The 15,736-nt window shown below is 40.0% G+C and overlaps 1 protein-coding gene and 1 long non-coding RNA gene across 4 annotated transcripts in view; both read left to right on the top strand.

The window, feature by feature from the left end:
• Positions 1–15,736, top strand: part of sugct (succinyl-CoA:glutarate-CoA transferase) — a 146,611-nt gene that overhangs the window by 98,978 nt on the left and 31,897 nt on the right. For all 3 annotated transcript variants that reach the window (XM_076291095.1, XM_076291094.1, XM_076291093.1), the window contains 3 exons: positions 18–89; positions 838–935; positions 15,275–15,377. In XM_076291095.1, coding sequence (XP_076147210.1) covers positions 18–89; positions 838–935; positions 15,275–15,377 — 273 coding nt within the window. The remainder of the gene's footprint in view (positions 1–17; positions 90–837; positions 936–15,274; positions 15,378–15,736) is intronic.
• Positions 3,823–5,800, top strand: LOC143131789 (uncharacterized). The gene is made up of 2 exons (XR_012988216.1): positions 3,823–3,977; positions 4,668–5,800. It is a non-coding gene; the product is annotated as an uncharacterized LOC143131789 (long non-coding RNA).

The raw sequence follows: 15,736 nt of genomic DNA, 5'->3' as shown, positions 1-15,736 counted from the left end.
TGTTTTTTTGTGATCAGGGATTCAAAACCAGTGATGGATTTCTTGTTGTTGCGGCTGGGAATGATCTACAGTTTGTGAAAGTGTGCAAGGTAAGCAGCCATATACAGTATGCTTTACTGATGGAAAATATTCTATTCAGATTGCCTGGATGAGACCACGTTATTACTATTTACTATTATTTACTACTATTGTCTGGAACTAAGCAAGTGCGACACAGCTGTTTCCCAAAACAATATTTTGAACTACGGTGGTGCAACTCACATAATCCGATGTATCATTAGGTTACACAAGTGTTTCCTAAAACCATAATTCCAACAAATGTTCGCAAACTCAGACGTAAAGTCATGTAGTTTGAACTACAGCTCTTGACCTGTGGTTGAAGCATAGTTCTGCGATCTTCATGTCGGAGACGTCTCTGATGTCAGTTTTTGTGTGCAAATTAATAAATATAAAAGCAGGTGTGCCAGTCAATGTGCAGCTATACGTCACTAACCATCTTAGTTCATATTACTGAAGTTTGGAAATGATCATGGTTCACACGTACAAAGTACAGTTTTGGGAAACAGTTGTTAGTTAGATGTTGGTTAGTTGAATGATGCAACATACCATGTTAGTGAAAACCTGACCTTTGTAGTTGTACAAGAAAGGCACCCCAGACTATTTCATACAAACAGAGAAGCGAGCAGCTGTTTCCCATTACAAGCTCATGTATGATTGTAATATCTTATTCAAGTAATTGAATAAAGCAAAAAAGTCAGGTCATGCAGACCAGTTCTCTGTGTTCTTAGTGTCTAAACTCACTCTGCCTCTTTCTTGCAATTTATTTTAAACATTCAGGTCCTTAGCCTTGACAACTTGGGGGATGATCCAAAATATAGGACCAACAAATTGAGAGTGCAACACCGTGATGAGCTTCTGCAAGCGCTTTCTGAGAGGTGACACTATCCCATTGCCTGCAGTGTATATTGCACATCAGTGATTTATCATCAAGGCAAGGTGCTGTATTAGGTACTCGCACTGTGCATTGTACCACTAGCTCCTTCCTCAGGCAGCCAATTTTAGCTGATTAATCTTCAGACCTCTCGGTGTTTTGCTGATATGGCCACATCTACTGACAGCGCTTCTCAGGGTATTTGGTATTTTGAGCACAATCAGCTTGGGAAGTTGGAAATGACTAGCCTACCGAAAAGATCAATTTTAATGTACATCCGAGAGTGGATATTCTGGCATGCTACGCAGTCATCACTCTTCAGCATATAGTAAGTTGCTCCTGTATTTCTAAAGATATAATGTTGTTGTAGCCTATAGTAAGTAAGTAAGTCAAGATTATTTTTAGAGCACATTTAACCACAGCTCACACTGACCAAAGTGCTGTACATAGTGCATTAGCTAACAGACAACACTTAATTACAGACATAACAGGGTAAGACAATTAAAACACAGGGAAGGCCCATGTAAAAAGGTGCGTTTTGAGCCTGATTTTGAATAATGTGATTGAAGGGGCATTTCTGATGTCAAGTGGCAGTTGGTTCCACAGCTGAGGGCCAGCAACAGAAAAGGCTCTGTCACCTTTTTGCTTAAGCTGGGACCGTGGGACATGGAGGAGATCTTGCAAATATGGGCTGATTCATGTCCCCCTGCATTTTGCAACTGTGAGGTCCATGGTAGGCGCCCGACAGAAATATTGTTTCATTTTGCGAGTGAGATATCCAAGCTCTGGCGTCCCCTCTGCAACGTTTTCGCCCCCCAGTTTCAGAGCTAAATGCACAGAGGGAGTTATGACAAAACCGTGACTGTTAACAAACCAGATCCTAATAGAAAGCTGTTAGCTTTCCTAAGCTATATAAGGTATAAGATATGCCTATTACACAACATAAATTGTCACTAGGCTATGCTGGCGACCCAAATAAAATCTCCTGCGACCTAGTCTTTGGGAACCAATGCTCTAGAGGGTATATGCTTTCAGAAAATATATAGTTTTGGGTGTTTATTTGGTTTTCCCTTGACTGTACATGCCAAAATGTATCCGCTTTATACTAGATTTGCCCATACAGAATAGAGAGCAATTTATTGTGCATGTCATGGAGGAAGATGGGACATGTCCTAACTGGTGTTATATCTCATCTACAAGTTATATTATTTTAGAAAATATATAGTTTAGGGTGTTTCATTTGTTTCCCTTAATAGTGCAGGCCAAAAAATATCAACAGTTCACTTGATTCGCCTATACAGAATAGAGGAGTATGTATTATGCATGGTGTGGAGGAAGATGGGACATGACTATATTTCATGTACAGGGCATATGCTTTTAGAATATGTATAGTTTTGGCTGTTCTATGACTGGTAAAACCATGACCCATGCATAGGTATGCATTGTTAATTATTCTGCCCTACTAAGGCAAAAGACCTTAACTCACCAGAGTGTGAAACTGAGAAAAATGACTTTAAAGTTATCTTAATGTCCTGACAATTGAGTAATAGGTATAATATTGTAATTTTCACATTTTGTAGTGTTTACCTATATTAATCTATCTACAAAAAAATGTTGAACTCAAATTTGACCTTTGACCCTTTTTTGGAAGTTACTGTATTCTGCCTTAGTATTGCCCACAAAATGACAATCGGTCATACTAAGGCAAAATACCTTAACTTCTATTTTATAGCACAATGTTATGATAACAATGATAACTTTCACTTAAAATGTAAGCAATATTAATCCTATTGGACTCACTATGATAAAATGGCTTCACATTTATCAGCATCATATGAAAATGATAGTTTTTTCATTTTTTTCTGTATTTCATACTCATAGTAGCCTACCACACTGACAGTCACTTCTGACAGATGTCAGAATTAAGAATGAGAGTGTTTTGATGTTTTATTATATATATAAAGCATATTTTTCTGTTTGGATATGAGGCCCTAATTTAGACTCATTGGCTTGTTTATTTTGATAACCAGCCTAGAACAGCAAAATATATATTTTGTATATATATATATATGTGTATATATATATATATATATATATATATATATATATTTCAGAATCATCCCATTGTAGCATTTTAATGTCTGCTGAAAAGTTTCAGTGAAAACATAAGAATTCATATTTCTTGGGATTTTACTTGCAGTATTTGCATTATTATAATGAAATCAGGAAAACATTTTGATGATGTGTGTAGGTCTTTTCAAAATTATGATTAAACACTGTAGCCTAGGCCTATACATTTTCCTGGATAGAATGGAAACTTAACCAAATGCAGATGATAAAACAAAGTTCTCCCACACAAATTAGGTAGATTAGGATGTGATCGGTTGCCTTTATTTGGTCATTTGCGACTAGCTTTAATTTCCCAACTAACCCGCAGCTACACTAAACTTTAGGATTGCATTGATAGAATTGACAGCCTGTAACAACTGGGAGTTTTGACTAGCCGGCAGCAAGTTTTAAAAACTCGTGGCAGATTTAATGGATTTGCTTTCTCGTCGGTTGTTTGGTATGGATTTTAACCAGGGTTCAACTAAAGGTAGGCTCTAAATTACTACATCCCTGCTGCTGATGTGTGTGTGTGTGTGTGGAAGGTGTGTCGTTGCGGCTCCAACAAACTTGCGTAGTTTTCAGTCAATGACTATCATTTGGGTGTGTCGTTGTATGGAAAGCCGTTCAAGACAAAACGTCTGTCAAAATAACACCTCCACGTGTAGATTTTTTACTTCTTCAGGAGTAAAAAATAGACGTCTGTGCCACGCGTAAAAACTTTGCGTCTGACGTCAGAGGTAAAAAAATGACGTCTGGGTGATTTGCTGCAATGCCAGAGCCTTTGTGCCAGAATAGACACAGCATTGGCTGCTGGAAACAGGAAATGCAGCCGCTATAGTTGCAGCAGAAGAAACAAGATGCCAGAGCAATGTGCAGCATATTCCTGCTCAAATCGGCGGACCATCGCAAACAGGGCTCGGGGGATTACTTTTCACAAGTAAGATTTAACATTATCGTACTATTGGTTGTATTTTGTGAATGCAATATTACCAGAGAGTTGAAAAGGAGCAAGGATCTTTGTTATTGTATGTAAATCGTAGCCAGCTAGCTAGGCTACTTGCTAGGTGTTCAGATGTTCACCCAGCTTGAAACTGAGACTTGATGAGTCATTCCATAACACTGACTTACATTACAACTGACACAAGAATGCTATTGTAGAAATGAATCAAATATTACTAATATAACATTGGCCGGCGAATTTTAGACAAGTTGCACAGACTGTAGCCTATTATCGGGCAGTTGCTACTTGTAGCTTAGCTAGTAATAAGTGTGTTGGTGGTAATTTCACTATTTCCTGAATAAAGTAACTTTTCAATAGCTTAACTTCTTTATATGAAGTAGCTTGGCCAAACAAGCTACACTTTTGTCATGTGAAATTAGCACAATTTAAAGTAGCTTCCTATGTAGTGAACTAGCCTACTGCTGTGTACTGCTACAGCTTGCTACATTTGACTGGGGAGGTAGTTTTGTGTAGTGTTTTTCATGGCAGAGTAACTGATAGTTTCGCTCACTACAATTCAAAAGTAGCTTGCCCAACACTGTATTATTCACATGTAATTCACCCTAACAAAAATAAGATGCATCTCAAATCCCTTTTTATTCATTTATTTATTTTATATCTCCCCAGAACAACTGCCTTGCTCAAGGACTACCACAAATGAGCTGAACGGTCTCCTCACACCCCTGCAACTGAGGAAGTTGCAGCTCTACATTGCAGTACTGCAGGGCATCTGCTACAATGTGACTGAATATTTGATTTATGAGCTCCACCTTCATCACCTTTTTGGTATGGCAACTGCTCTGCCCATGACCGGAAAGCACTGCAGAGGGTGTGAAAACTGCCCAACGCATCACCGATTCCTCACTCCCCTCCATTGAGGCCATCCAGGGCAAGCGATGCTTGCGTAAGGCGCGCAGCATCATCAAAGACTGTTCTCACCCCAACCACAGACTGTTCACCCCACTCCCCTCAGGGAGGCGTTACAGGTCTCTCTGCACCCGTAACCACGTAGCCTACTTGGAATAGCCTACCCCTCAGGTGTCTGAATGGCTGATCTCATTTAAATATTTATGGAACCTTTCTGTATAAGTATATATACACTCTTTTGATCCCGTGAGGGAAATTTGGTCTCTGCATTTATCCAAATCTGTGAATTAGTGAAACACACTAATTAGTGAAACACACACAGCACACAGTGAACACACAGTGACACACACAGCACACAGTGAACACACGGTGAAGCACACACTAACCCCGAGCAGTGAGCTACCTGCTACAGCAGCGCTCGGGGAGCAGTGAGGGGGTTAGGTGTCTTGCTCTAGGGCACTTCATCTGTGGATGTGGGCATGGAAGAGCAGTGCTCAACCACTTCCCCTGCCCACATTTTTCCTACTGATCGAGTGTGAGATCAGCCATTCAGACACCTGAGGGGTAGGCTATTCCAAGTAAGCTACGTGGTTGAGTGACAAACCTGAGTAAATTGACTCAGAGTAGAAGAGCTGATACAGGAAACATGGTTGTGTGTATTTTAATATTCATAGTGGCTTAACAGTAATAGAATATTCTGATACTGTATATCATATAAAGTGATGACATCCCAGATCAAAACTGGGAACATAATCCATAATGTTTGACAGCATAGACAAAAACTGGTTTGATACAAGTTGTAATGAGTTAAATGTAGTTGTAATTCCATACACATTTTCAAGTGTTTTCATATTTAAGTTCAGTGCCATCAAAAATAAAGTTTGATAAACAGACATTGGTTTGGAATAAGTAAAGGAAATGGTGTAAATGGTGGTTCAATATCTGTTAGAAAAGTTCCATAAACATTGAAAAGTGCAAGTTTGTAGGTTTGTTTCTGATCGTTAAAAAACAGACATTGGTTTTTGGCATAAGTAAGTGTAACAGTTCAATATCTGTTAGAAAAGTTCCATAAACATTGAAAAGTGCAAGTTTGTAGGTTTGTTTCTGATCGTTAAAAAACAGACATTGGTTTTTGGCATAAGTAAGTGTAACAGTTCATTAATACAAGACAAAAAGGCCAGCATGTGTTATTCACAGTTCACAGGTTCCAGCCCCAATGAAGAGATCAAATAAAGAGGAATTAAGAAACATTTTAAAAACGGCTGAGATCAGCCCTGTTCAATGCAATCAGTAAAGAATCTGGGAGTGTCTTCACAGGCTCAGTGAGACAGAGGTTACTGTCATGCTGGTGACAGTACATGCACAACTGGTGCATGTAATTTTGTATGTTCCCAGTCTACCTTGCTAAAATTGCTTAGATACACTTAGATACACTTAGATACACATAGACTGAGAACAAAAGTGCTACAGACAGCAGGTGGCAGTACATAATGAAACTGGGTAAACTCCATAAAAGACCGAGTCATCCAGACAGTGGGAAAATGGGAGACAGAGTGGCGAATGCAGGTGATTAGATTAGATTAGATTCAACTTTATTGTCATTGTGCAGAGTCCAAGTACAGAGACAACAAAATGCAGTTTGTGTCTAACTAGAAGTGCAAAAAAGCAGAAAAGTGCGATGTGATATACAAAGTAGTTGGTGCATAGAAAGACAAAAGATATAGTGCAGTGTAGACAGTGTACAGTTGTTTTCAGAAGGTGGTTTAGAGTAGTATAAATTAAATATAAGTATGTGCAGTGTATTAGCAGTAACCTTAGAAGAGCAGAATAAATATGGCCATGTAATATAAACAACATGTACAGATATGTGCAATGTAGTGGCAGTACCATTATAGTAGTAGTAAGAAAAATATTAGATATATGCAGTGTATTATGCAGTGAATATATTACAGACAAACTGAATAAATATGGATATTTAGTATAAACCATATAAACAGATATGTACAGTATGTACAGCTATGTGCAGTGTGGTAACAGTACCATTGTAGTGCAGAAACAGTAACATTATAATAGTATTAAGAATAAGTGTATGTGCAGGATGAAGAGCAGTAGAATATGGCTATGGATAAGTTTGTAAGTAAATGGGATAGGCATGGATGGGATAGGGTAGTCCAGTTGTGAGGGGTTGGGTGGGGGATGTCCGTCTCCTTGTTGTCCCTGTCAAGGCTGCCATGGTCGTATAGTATATAGTATAAGTATATTCTCTACGACCATGGCAGCCTTGAGTCACCATGGTCGTGGACACCTCAACAAGCACAGACAAGGAGGCATCAGGCGGGGGCGGGGGGTGATGGGGGCTTAAGTTCGTTGGATGTCACCGGGATGCAGAACTAGAGTTTAGTAGGGTGACAATCGCAGGGAAGAAGCTTCCTCTGAACCTGCTGGTTCAGGTGCGGAGAGACCTGTAAAGCCTCCCTGAGGAGAGTGGGGTGAACAGTCTGTGGTTGGGGTGAGAACAGTCTTTGATGATGCTGCGCACCTTACGCAAGCATCGCTTGCCCTGGATGGCCTCGATGGAGGGGAGTGAGGAACCGGTGATGTGTTGGGCAGTTTTCACACCCTCTGCAGTGCTTTCCGGTCATGGGCAGAGCAGTTGCCATACCAAAAAGGTGATGAAGGTGGAGCTCATAAATCAAATATTCAGTCACATTGTAGCAGATGCCCTGCAGTACTGCAATGTAGAGCTGCAACTTCCTCAGTTCCAGGGGTGTGAGGAGACCGTTCAGCTCATTTGTGGTAGTCCTTGAGCAAGGCAGTTGTTCTGGGGAGATATAAAATAAATAAATGAATAAAAAGGGATTTTTGATGCATCTTATTTTTGTTAGGGTGAATTACATGTGAATAATACAGTGTTGGGCAAGCTACTTTTGAATTGTAGTGAGCGAAACTATCAGTTACTCTGCCATGAAAAACACTACACAAAACTACCTCCCCAGTCAAATGTAGCAAGCTTAGTAACACAAACACAGCAGTAGGCTAGTTCACTACATAGGAAGCTACTTTAAATTGTGCTAATTTCACATGACAAAAGTGTAGCTTGTTTGGCCAAGCTACTTCATATAAAGAAGTTAAGCTATTGAAAAGTTACTTTATTCAGGAAATAGTGAAGCTACCACCAACACACTTATTACTAGCTAAGCTACAAGTAGCAACTGCCCGATAATAGGCTACAGTCTGTGCAACTTGTGTAAAATTCGCCGGCCAATGTTATATTAGTAATATTTGATTCATTTCTACAATAGCATTCTTGTGTCAGTTGTAATGTAAGTCAGTGTTATGGAATGACTCATCAAGTCTCAGTTCATAGCCGGGTGAACACCTGAACACCTAGTAGCCTAGCTAGCTGGCTACGATTTACATACAATAACAAAGATCCTTGCTCCTTTTCAACTCTCTGGTAATATTGCATTTACAAAATACAACCAATAGTACGATAATGTTAAATCTTACTTGTGAAAAGTAATCCCCCGAGCCCTGTTTGCGATGGTCCGCCGATTTGAGCAGGAATATGCTGCACATTGCTCTGGCATCTTGTTTCTTCTGCTGCAACTATAGCGGCTGCATTTCCTGTTTCCAGCAGCCAATGCTGTGTCTATTCTGGCACAAAGGCTCTGGCATTGCAGCAAATCACCCAGACGTCATTTTTTTACCTCTGACGTCAGACGCAAAGTTTTTACGCGTGGCCTGAAGAAGTAAAAAATCTACACGTGGAGGCATTATTTTGACAGACGTTTTGTCTTGAACGGCTTTCCATATCGTTGCGGCTCCAACAAACTCGCGTAGTTTTCAGTCAATGACTATCATTTGCTGGCGAGAGCTAGCATATGAGAAACATTTTTTCCAGTTGACATGTAGCCGTGTATTACGGGCTGTGATGTGAATTAAGATATCCTAGGCTAAAAGCCATGCTCTAATGCACCGCTTGTTACTGAATATGTTGTTGAGTTTAGGCTTTTAAGTTAGGCTAGGCCAGTGGTCTCCAACACGGTGCCCGCGGGCACCAGGTAGCCCGCGGGACGGCTATGAGGTGCCCCCAGCGCACCTTCTAAAAATAGCCAACAGGTCGCCTGCGATCACGCTCTAAAAACACGCTCCATTGTGAAGTTTTCAATAGATATTTAAGTCTAGACCAGAACCATTTTAAGAATGTATGTAGACATACATCTGTAACATTAAATTGATATTGGTGATACCTTACAAATTGTAGCTGCGTTACATTTTAGCCTTTGGCTCCAAATCCGTTTCCTATTCAATCTTTAAACAACAACGGAAGCGGAGCGCATACACGCTGCTCGCATGAATAGACAGTACAGGGGGAAAAAACTTGCTCGTCTGGTGTAGCAAATGGAAACATATCTTTGCAAAAGTTCTGTGGCCATTCCATGTTCGTCAAATACGGTTCTTGCATGATTGTTCAAGGACTGAAAAACAATTGCTTTAGCTCACAGGCCTTTTCTCCTCCGTAGGCTACTGCCGTATAATAGCGCTGAATATTTTGTGGCATGCATGACTGAGCAGGACTGTGCATTAACTTTTTTGTCAGATCATGGAGAGATTTCAGGTGTGCAATAACTTTAAAAGGAGTTTTCATATGTTAGGGTGGTATGAGCGATTACTAATGAAATGTTAAAACCGAATTGTCCACTGAAATCAGGACTTAAACAACCCCTGAATTCATAATGGTGGGTGGGTATAAATTGGGTACAAATTGTAACCCAAATTATTAATTGCACAAAAATATTGTTTTTTTGTTAAAAATGTCCCCATGCAAACTTTGAAATGAACAAACTGAACAAAAATGTTGGTAGTGTTGCATAAGGCTATTGATATTAAAGTTGAAAATACAGTTGCTTAATATATAAAGACATAGGCCTACACAATATTGATAATTTAAAAATAAAAATCACATAGGCCTATTATTTAGGAGGACTACCCTCGCAAAAAAGGGGTGAGGGTATGTTTGTTTCAAATGAGTAGCCCTCCATATGATTTCGGGTCTTCAGGTATCCCTCATTCCCAAAAAGGTTGGAGACCCCTGGGCTAGGCTATCAAGATTAGCCTAGGCTATCTTTAATGCACCAGCATAATCATTCCTTGTCCTTGGCATTTAGGCGAGGCTACGTTTCAAAGCCATCAATCTAACAAAAAGCAAGCACTGCAATACATGTAGGCTACTGTATACACTTTATTGAAGTTAATGTGTGTCTGAGGTGATTTAATTGAATAATGCATAGCCTAGACAACGCCAGCCGGCAATACAACTTCACGTTGATGGTCGGTCAGAAGGCAGCTTGCCATAACTTCGCACCGTAACTTCAATCGAGTGTTCAGTAGCAGCGTGAAAAGAAGGCATAAAGCCGTATCTGATGTTACGGGCTTCTGCCACAGTTTCCCCTAGGCTTTTTGAAGTTACGGCAAAAACATAATCTTATTTCTCCCAAAAAACAAACTAATTGAAACTTGATGTTTGTCTACATGATAAAACGTATGTTTATTGTCCTAATAATGACAAAAACTCATTTTCGCCAAAATCGAAGTTACGACCTTCTGCCTGCAGTGCGGCAGTATTATAGTAAGGGAAAGTTAGGCATTTGTTTTGCCAATCTGCAAAAAAAATTCTCACCAATAGCTTTTTTACTACGTGCTCCTATAGGTGTCTAGTAACACCTCCCAATTTATCCACGGCCAAATCCTCGGGGAAACACCTGGAGAGCCAATCAAGTTTGGGGTGCCCATGGACAAAATCTCACGAATTTTCATTGAAATTCATTGAAGTCCTTTAAAGTCGGGGCTGAGCCCTCCCTGTCTTTCAGTCCTAGTGACGCCCCTGTGCGTGACAGAGCAGAAGTGGGCCTTTCCAATGAGACTACACACTTGTCTGTATGATCAAGTATGCAAATTTAAAAAAATCATTAAATTAAATCAAATTGCATCATATTTATAGTCTATACTGCTCTGCGTTCACCTGCGTGCCCATTACTCTCAGGCTAGTAATTCATTACATTATGAATTACTCACAAACCCGTGATCGGATAGATATGCTACGCATGTCAGATGAAAGAGGAGACACAGAGCTATGATTTGATACCAAGTACATCCTTCTGGGTTATAAAACAGACGAAGTGACCGCAAAATAATAACTTCATATAGCTCGACTTACCCCACCTTTTTGTGTGTTTTTGTGGCAAAGCATGTTCATAATTCAACACTATCATGTGTTTCTCTATGGCAAAGCATGTTCATAATCCGGTTTTGAGATCCTAGCAAATTCCTGCATGGTATCCAATTCAAGGCTCACATTGCATCCCAATTTGTTCGACAAAGAAACACTTTTTTGCCTTTATTTTGTTCATGGCAATGCAGTAAAAAGTTGTTGTAGAGAATCATCATGAGTGCACACACAGGCTAACGCGCAAACTCGGGTCAAGTCAGGTCAGATCAGTTTGTGTCCCAGATATGGAGCGCAGAAAGGTCATTTTTTCTAAACAAAAATTGCCATTTATTTCTGTAAGGTGCACACCACATATGTATGTTAAGCCCCAAAGTCCACCTCCACCATGGTTCTTATATTGCCAGATTCAGGACAGTCTGGCCTACACATACACAAAGGCCATGTCCAGCTGGCAGCGTGCTGTGGTGAGATACATTTCAAAATGTAAGAATTGTATAATACGCTTTTTGTCTTTTTATTATTTAAAAATCAAATCAAGTATTAATACATAAAATGGTGCCAGATCTGGGTAGCATAGACTGTGCTGAAAAAAATATAGCATGTGTGAATGGCACTTACAATGACCAGGATAAATGTTTATAATTAAAGGTAGTGAGAATGGCCAAAAAATAGAGTAGGGCTCATAGGGTTAAATAAAAAATAGCATTTATTTCCGTAAGGCACACACCACATATTTTTCACATTTGCTCAGAACCAGAGAATCTCTCCACCATGGATCTCATATTGCCAGATTCAGGACAGTCTGCCCTACACACACATGAAAGGCATGTTGAGCTGTCAGCTTGCGGTGGTGAGATACATGTCAAAATATAAGATTTTCTTTTATTATTTAAAAAAATATATATATTTTTTTTTATTATTTAAAAATTCAAATCAAAATTGAATCAAATCAAAGCAAATGTTTATTTGTCACATACATTATACAGGTAGCCTATAAATGCATTGAAATGCTTGTTCCACTGACTCCAAGACTGTGCAAAGGATATATGTATAGAAAAAGGAAGAAGAATAAAGAAAGAAAGTCCAAAGTGCAAAGTGTTTAAGCTATACTGGTGCTCCTGCTACAATCCTCATTTAGAATCCTAATAGCCTGGGGGTAAAAACTTTTCCGCATTCTCTCCGTGTTGGACTTCAGGCAGCGGTAACGTTTCCCAGACCGTAGGATAGAGAAGAGGCAGTTGTTGGGGTGACTGGGATCCCTGATAATTTTCCTTGTTCTCGACTGACATCTCCTTATGTAAATTTCCTGTAGGTTGGGTAGGGCACTTCTGGTGGTACGTTCAGCTGATCTCACTACTCTCTTCAGAGCTTTACGGACTAGCTCAGTGCTATTTCCATACCAAGCTGTTATACTCCCAGTGATAACACTTTCAATGGTGGTTCTGTAAAAGTTCTTCAGTAGTTGAGGTAGCTTGAAGTACTTGAGGCGTCTGAGGTGGAAAAGACGCTGATGACCCTTTTTCACCAGTGAATTAATGTGCTTGGTCCATGTCAGGTCTTCAGTAATATGTACTCCAAGATATTTAAAACTCTCTACCCTTTCCACTTGAGAGTCATTGATTGTAAGTGGTTGATAAATCTTATGCTGATCACACCTGAAATCTAGTTGCGATGAAAGTTATGATGTTTTTAGGTGTTTGTTGCAAAGAAATTGCAGGAGGAAGTGAAAATTGCAAATAGTTCCTATTTTTTTTAAATTGAGGGGAACAAAGGCCGGAATCACACTGACCACCTTGAAATTCTCATTAAAAATAATAAGAAAAGTAAAGGATTACAAAAAGGTTTTATTTGTAGCTAAATTAAGAAATGCTTTGGCTGGGGTAATTCACAAAGCAATATAACATTTTGTAGAACTGTCCAAAAAAGACAGCCACCCCCTAAAAGATGGCATCATGTCATATGTTGCAATACATTCATATGTTATGGAGTTCATATCTTTTTAATAATTCATATTCTGTGACCTGCAAATTACTAATAGTCAACTAAGTATTTAGTAATTTCAATATTTCAAATTGATTTAAAAACTATTAGGCTACACTTCTCTTTAATGCCATTCCATTGTATTGGTGGTGTGTAGGTCTAATTGAGTGCCTGTCACCAGGGCTGGAGTGGGGCCACTTTTGAGCCCGGGAGTTTCAGGCCCAAGACCAGCCCACTTTTTCCATGGTGGTGGAAATTGGATAAATTAATAAATTAAGCAACAGTTCAGTTCATACTATCCTGTAGTTTTTATTAGTACCATGGTTCAACAAATGTGTAAAGGTTATATAATAATTTACTTAAACTGAGAAGTAAACAAAAAAATATTCCACTATTCCACAAGGATAGGTTGATAAGTTAACAAAAACAGAAAGAAATAAAGCATTTGAAATGTATTCCACTCTTCCACAAAGAGGCATATTGAACTAATGTTTAGGCGACATGTTTTTCAGCATGGGTAGGCTATCATATTGGTGTTTGGTGATGTAGGCTACTCCTTTACTACTGTACACTCACTTCTGAGCAAACAAGGCATATAGGTTGATCATGTAGATGACTGCTGTCATATAATGATCTTTCTTACATTAAATAATTTTAATTCATATTGTTTACTCTTTTATCCTCTCTACTTGTCCCTCATGGCCTCCTCATCATTAATTTTGGGCTCATTATCATCAGGGACTGGCTGATCTACTGCTCAGAGGCTACAATTTGTACTGCATAGCCACGCAGATCAAGCTTGGGTTTTGTTATCAATATTTGCATAATATTCGCATAAGTCTATGAATCGCAATGTTGATTATGATACAAAAAGGCTAATATTTTAATTCATTTAATAAGTTGCTTGTGAATAGGTTGACAATGCTAACGTCCAATATTACCCAATAATTACGTTGCTAATCATTGCTATCTCTCTTACCAGTTGCCAGTGCTTGTCTTTAAAACAATCTGGAAGCTTGGCACATTTGGCAACATCCTCCTCCAATGCCTTCCTTTCTTGTATTACCTGGCCTTTTCAGTCCCTCCTGGCCTCTTTATACCATCCATCCTCCCTGGCGCTTATTGCTACGGTAGGGCCGGCCCGGCTATCAATAGGTCTATCTGAGAAAACTTTTTGGAAAAAACGGGCTATATGGACTCACCAACTACTAGAATATAGACTAACGTGACAAATGTCATATGTTTTTCCTTGACCGGCCCAAAAGTGAAACGGCCCACCGGGAATTATCCCGATTCTCCCGATTACCCACCCCGGGCCTGCCTGTCACTTGAAGGTAGAGGTCTGCACTCCTGTGGGTCGTGATGCAAAAGAGTGCTGCACGGGACACGTTTTGAAAGCTCTATGCGGGAGCATCTGGTTCAATATTCTGTGCGAGGGACTGTGGTGGTAGGGGAAACTACAATGATTGGTCAAATTTACGGATTTACGGTTGCGGTGTTTGGACAAAATTGCAAGTGTAACGGATGCCAGCTAGCTTAGCTGTGCTTGTGGAACGTTGGTAAACATCACTCCCCGACGCCTCAAGAGTGCTGCTGGCATGCGAGCCAGTAGCCTGGGCTATTGGCTCAATTGTTAGCGCGCTCGCCTCCCGATCCGAGGTGCTGCTGTTCGCGTGTTCGAGTCCGGGCGTGTGCAGGGCTGAATCGCGCAGGTTCAACACAACGCAGGTTACATTGGTGCCGTGACTCGGATCGGGAGTGAGGTTTAGGGGGATGAGTGTAACAGATGCCAGCTAGCTTAGCTGTGCTTGTGGAACGTTGGTAAACCTCACTCCCCGACGCCTCAAGAGTGCTGCTGGCATTGCAGCCAGTAGCCTGGGCTATTGGCTCAATTGTTTCCGATCCGAGGTGCTGCTGTTCGCGGGTTCGAGTCGTGTGCAGGGCTGAATCGCGCAGGTTCAACACAACGCAGGTTACACAAGGTCACCCAGAATTTGCGGAGATTGGTTGAATGTGTTAATTGTTGCGATCGCAACATCACAAGTTGGAGGGACAGCTTAGTGGTCTTTTGTAATGATTTAAATTGTTACAGTAGTTACTTTTGCAGGGCTTCAGCTGTTTTATATTAAACTTATTTGATCTTGCCTCACTGCAGGTTCTTGGAAGAGACCACAGATGAGTGGTTGAGGAGGTTTGATGGAACCGGTGTTCCAGTTGGACCCATTAATAGTATTCAGCAGATGTTTTCAGATCCTCAGGTAAGCTTCAACTTCTACACATAGGCCTATGTAAAATCTGAAGTTGGTAAACTGGTGTAGGTACAAAAGGGGTGGTCTAAAAATATAATTAAAATAAATAAAGTATTGACATTGATGTTTAATATGGTGTTGCACTATTATTGCATTACAATAACTCGACTAAGGCCCCAAAAATGAGTGGTGTATTGGTGTATTGGGCTTGGTAGGTACAGTAAAACTTCAAATAAAAGCCGAGTCCCAAATAGACGCCTGTCTCTTTTACACGCCTGGTGTTGTTACAAGTTTGGATAAATAAGGCAGGGCTCAAATAGAGGCCTGGTCTGTTTTTTAGTTTCGTTTGCATTTAATCTCCTACACCC

The sequence above is a fragment of the Alosa pseudoharengus genome, unplaced genomic scaffold, assembly GCF_046254945.1.
Source record: "Alosa pseudoharengus isolate Yale_2024_CS ecotype anadromous, Long Island Sound unplaced genomic scaffold, YU_APseudo_1.1 YU_APseudo_1.1_scf_18, whole genome shotgun sequence".
Lineage (NCBI taxonomy): Eukaryota > Metazoa > Chordata > Actinopteri > Clupeiformes > Clupeidae > Alosa > Alosa pseudoharengus.
The sequence above is the reverse complement of the archived record's forward strand: the minus strand, read 5'-3'. Positions and strand labels throughout refer to the sequence as shown.